The sequence below is a fragment of the Hippocampus bargibanti genome, linkage group LG04 (assembly GCF_051943395.1).
Source record: "Hippocampus bargibanti isolate YZ-2025 linkage group LG04, ASM5194339v1, whole genome shotgun sequence".
NCBI lineage: Eukaryota > Metazoa > Chordata > Actinopteri > Syngnathiformes > Syngnathidae > Hippocampus > Hippocampus bargibanti.
In genome coordinates, this window is record NC_142737.1 from 25,782,448 (window position 1) to 25,787,608 (window position 5,161).

Sequence of the window (5,161 nt, forward strand, 5' to 3'; positions counted from 1 at the left end):
TTTTTTTAAACAATATAATGAAATCGACCTCGCTGTACGCTAGACTTGAATTTTTCCCTCCCTTGACCCCCTTTTTTCCCCCATTGAACTCTTGTGTCGTTATAAGACATACTACTTAACTGGCAAATAGGAATGTTGGTTTAAAAATCCAAAAACCCTAAACAAACTGAAAGCTCAGTATGTTTGTTAATTTCTTTGTCATTATATGGCAGTATTTGTGTCCCTGTTGAAGTTAATGTGCATCCCAACAAGCTGCCTGTTTTACAAACTAGGCTTTGATGGGTGCATTGGACAGGGACCAGAGCGTATCCGCTATTCGCAAGAGCTTATTTTGTCTTTATGACACAGCGCTCTCTGAGGAGAGGCATAATCATCAAGATTAATTGAAGGTATCAATGAGTATTCATCATTGGTTTTAGCCTGTATCCCAGTTGTTTTGCTACTTTTTGTATTCTCATGTATTTTTATATATATAAATCTACTTAATGTTGTCATTCACACTTTCTATTAAAATGATGTTTAAAAAACAAAAACCGCTGTCAGCGAAACTGGCCTGGAGGTCTTGGAACATTCCTGTACGTGGCCCAATTTGTTCAGATGGAATTCATTTCCATTTGCAGCTCCTTGTCTCAGTGGGGGGAGTGTTTCCAACTAAGCAATGGCCCTCCCTTCAGCTCTTCACAAAGACCATGATCATAGCCTTTGCTTTGCCACCTTGAACTGTCTGCTAGCTTTCAAAGTGTTCTCAAAACATGGGACATGACTTCTTTCTTCCCAAAGAAAAGTGCTCATGTGCCGCTCAGTGGGCCCAGTGGTGTTAAGTGTACTGTATTTGTTCTGTCTATAAAATATAGTAATACAATACTTATTTGCGCTTCCCTTTTTGTCAGTATGTATGCCTCTGGTGCAAGTTTAACATGTCCCACCCTCCCTTTGATGTATTTGTGTTCACTTTGAGGCACAAGCGATTGTACTTAAAATGTAACTAGTGAGGTTTGGATTTTGGGAAATCAACCAATGTATTAGGAGGATCCAGTGTTAAATCATTTTATCTTTGGCCTACAACATATGAATGTGAAAACCTACCTTACAAAAAAACTGGTGTGGACCCTTCGTACAAACCCATAACAGTAGTACAGTATGTGTGTACAGTATCTAAAAGTTGTCTTTTTGCAGTCAATACGTATATGTTGCAATTTTACCAGTAAGAGGCGGTATTGAGTATTTTTCCCCTCTGGCCACAAGCTTCTCAGGAGTGGGACATATTATGCAGACTAAATAAAGATTTTTATTCTCTTGATTCGTGTTTACGCGTAGTTATATCTTTGGGTTTCTGATAGTAGAACAATATTTGAAAACATTTTAACTAGGTTGTATGTTTTTGTCGTGCCGGAGTCACTTAACAATCTACAGGATAATTAAATGTATAGACCGAATAGCTTTGATGCAAGACTTGCTTTGTACAGTTGTCCAAAATGCGCAATTTTCATGAAACGGAAATTTTAACCCGGCTTGGGTTTTCCCTCGGAGGACACCGTAGGTTAGTTACGTCAAACGTCAATAGCTTTTAGCCCCTTGTCCATTGAATAACATGGCGTTTACGCTTTACTCGCTCATCCAAGCAGCAATTCTCTGTGTGAACGCCGTGGCTGTATTGCACGAAGAACGGTTTTTGAGCAGAAGTAAGTTATGATGACTCTACGTCACATTTATGTTGTGAAATGTTTGTTTTGTTGTCAACACATTTAATGTTAGCAACCTAGCTAAGATGGGGAGGCAAAGCTGTTTAACCCAGCTGCTCAAACAGAATAACGAACCAAAAGTGCGTTGTACTCGTGAGAGAGTCTGACACGTTTAGCGGCGCCCAATGTAAAAAAAAAACTACATAAAATCGCCACAACGCTATCTGGACATCTACTTACGACCACGAAAGCTTCTTAAAGTGTAAACGATCAGACCAACGTTTGTGTTGACTCCGCTCGTGTCACCAACATGTATGCGGACATTTCAACGTGTCACCCTCCAACCTGTAAAAGTATTAGAACGATCAACCACAAATTGAGCAATTTATGGACGTCAAGTGGTTTCTTCTATTTAGAAAAAGCATAATACCAGAACACATTAATCATTCTACACCCAAAAAAAAGTATATAGACGTGTACATTTATGCACAGTTTAACTGATGCAGCAAGATCGCCCCATCAGGATGTCGGATTTTGGTTCGTTAAATTTTTCATCTAGTCTCAAGTAAAAGAATCTCAAGTAGAAGCTTAAATTCGCTAAATCAAAGTAACTCTTTGCGTCCATAAAATTCACAACATTGGGGCGATCGTGATATTTTTCAGAGGTTGACGTGGACGTATAGATGTCCAAATGCGTTTTTCTGGTGATTAATTAGAATGAAAAAAAATTTCTGGCATTACGAGATTATGAATTGTCTCTAAAGGGAACATCTTCGGAGATAAATTCTTAACGTACATTAAATCCCAAAGTTGGGGGTAATTGTTCTGCTATTTTAAGAGGTTGAAATGGACATAGGTAGATGTGTCCAAAATGACGATTGATCAGTTTCTGACTGGAAAAGTTTTTAACCTAAGGTAAGTGTTTCTCTATTTTGTTCCCATTAATTCCCTAATGAGTGCAAGGAATATGTACTTTGAATTTACTGTAGTCATAAAATATTGGATTCTTGCTTGACAACATTTACGCTTGAGTAAAATAGACCAATGTGAGAATAATACAATGCACTGTATGTGTGTAGTTGGATGGGGAGTGGACCATGGTGTTGGAGGATTTGGTGACGAACCAGGCATCAAAGCTCAGATGATGACCCTGATTCGCTCTGTGCGTACTGTCATGAGAGGTGAGTGAAAACCACATCTTGCTAAGAAACTGTTCAAGATTGAATGTTCATTGATACATGATTTTTCCATGCCATTGCAGTGCCTTTGATTGCAGTGAATTCCGTGTGTATCGTTTTGTTGCTGCTGTTTGGATGAAGAAAATTATTGGACAAAGCTGAAGGAACCAGTTGCCTCCATCTTCACACTCTGAAGAAGCTGTGGACTTATAGAATATATAAAGTCCATAGGCTATCAATGAGCATTTTTTTTTAATTATCATGTCATAAAACTTTTTCTGTGTTTAAACACGAATGAAATATTAGTAGTCGGGGTTATAACGATCCCATCACATGGTTTTCGTTGATTGGCAATCAGGACAAAAAAGGGCTTTCTGAGATAATGTTATCGGTCACAAAGTGACTAAATAACCTAAAGCTATTAAATACATCTTCATCCCGACTAGTAATATCATTTTATGTTATGCAATAATATGTTTAATTTTTGGGGTGTGTAGTGGTCAGAGTTGCACTAAGAGCACACACACTGAGTGTCCTTTATGCTGCAGCAGAACCTAAACAAAGACACATTCTCACAATATACTAACGCTTGCAGTAAGCTAAAAGATACTTAAAAACAGCCCAATGTTCCTTTGTTTGCTATAAATCCACCTAACAGAGCAGTACTAGAATGGTGAGCATGACAGACAAAAGAGCAATTATTACTAAACTTCAAAAAGTTTAATGAGTTTACATTATTTAGCGACAAGCAACCTTGTTCTCCACCGGTTGCATGCAACAAGGTCATAAATTTAATACTGTAGTGTCATTTGTTGTTACACACCTACCAAAAAAATGGTGTCGCTGTGCAGTTTTGTCGTTTTAGCCTGTGCAGGCCAAGAAAACAATTAAATTGTTGAATTTTTTCAATTGCATGAATCAAATGCACCCAAACTGCGAACTTTTTCATTCTATAATAATGCTTAAATCTATAGGCTGGGGCTCTGCAATTTGCGCTCTGGAACTGCGTGCGGCTCTTCAGCGCCGCTCCTTGGCTTCTGGAGGCAATGTTTGCAAACTTTTGAACTTAGACTACTGGCAAAGAATCGGAGTCTCGAAGGCCGAAAGAAGCCGTTACCGGGGAGCTACGATATTTAACACGCTGCAAAAGTGCGCCCCATGACTTGTTTATCGTGTGTCAGTGGGTTCGTCTGCACGCGTGCAGTAACGGGAGGCTGGTTGATAGAAAAATAGTCTTGAGCACTCCTGCTCTACAGCATGCATTTCAGCAATAAAATAAAATAATAATAATCATGAAGGCTCAGCGTTTATTTGCAACCAACGTAGTCATTTATGTGTGCGTGTGTTTACTTGTGTACGTTATATGTATATATGTATTGCTTTCTTTTTTAGGCTTTTATTTTTATTTTTGCATCCCCAGACATTTAGTTTATTTGGTCCAATACGGCTTTTTAAACATTTTGGTTTGCCGATCCCTGGTTTAGGCCATTCCAGAAATTGATGGCATTGTGTCATCGGGAAATAAAATGTTTAAGTACGCTGTACAATGACATAAAAATGCATTTTTGTACATCATCCTGCACATTGATAGTTAATGTGCTTAATATTAGCATTGTACTCGTATAAATGTTATAACTGTAGTTTAATGTATTTGTATTTTACACTAAACACGCATGAAAAGTTCCAGTCCAGAAAATAATGACTGAAAATAAAAATGTCTCTGATCGACATCGCATGTTGACTTGTTCAATGTGTGTATCAATTATGTATTTTTTTTTTTTTTTTTTGCTTTATTTTTAGAGTTGCAAAAAGCATTCGTTTCATGGATTGGCCCATATAATGTAACTATATAATTACCGTACTGTGGCGGGCACTGGGACCGGGCATCTCACCCAGCAGGTGTACGGGAGGGGGTGGGTTTATGTCACATATATTTCACTGCAGTTTCGGTTTTACTTACTTTCTCCTTGTTAGCAGTTGGAATAAAGACGTACTCCAATCGACCGTGTGTTCTCATTCCTCAACTGCTACACTGGTGACCCCGACGTTCGAAATGTTCATGACAGCAGACGAAGAGATATCTTCCACGGCCATGCCGCCACGACCGGTGCCTCAGCTCGCAGCTGCCGCCTACGCCGCGAAGCTGCCCGAGTTTTGGAGTAGCGACCCGGCTTCGTGGTTCCAACATGTGGAAGCGCTTTTCCACCTACGAGGCGTCACGACAGATGAGCCGAAATATTATCTGGTCGTGGCGTCTCTCAACGAACAGACGACTCGTCGTGTGCTGCCTCTCTTGCGTGC

The 5,161-nt window shown here is 39.3% G+C and overlaps 2 protein-coding genes across 2 annotated transcripts in view; both read left to right on the top strand.

Moving 5' to 3' along the window:
- The window catches only part of LOC148899548 (SMAD family member 2), an 11,357-nt gene extending 10,057 nt beyond the window's left edge, over positions 1 to 1,300 (top strand). Inside the window, exon 11 of the mRNA XM_088994879.1 lies at positions 1 to 1,300. This exon is cut by the window's left edge and continues 603 nt beyond it. The gene's annotated coding sequence lies outside the window, so the exon portion shown is untranslated.
- Positions 1,301 to 1,544: 244 nt separating this feature from the next.
- Positions 1,545 to 4,595, top strand: LOC148899549 (immediate early response 3-interacting protein 1). Its single transcript, XM_088994881.1, has 3 exons — positions 1,545 to 1,682; positions 2,762 to 2,863; positions 2,944 to 4,595. Exons 1-3 carry the CDS (start codon positions 1,592 to 1,594, stop codon positions 2,997 to 2,999), a joined length of 249 nt encoding a protein of 82 aa, XP_088851007.1. The 5' UTR covers positions 1,545 to 1,591; the 3' UTR covers positions 3,000 to 4,595.
- Positions 4,596 to 5,161: the final 566 nt, after the last annotated feature.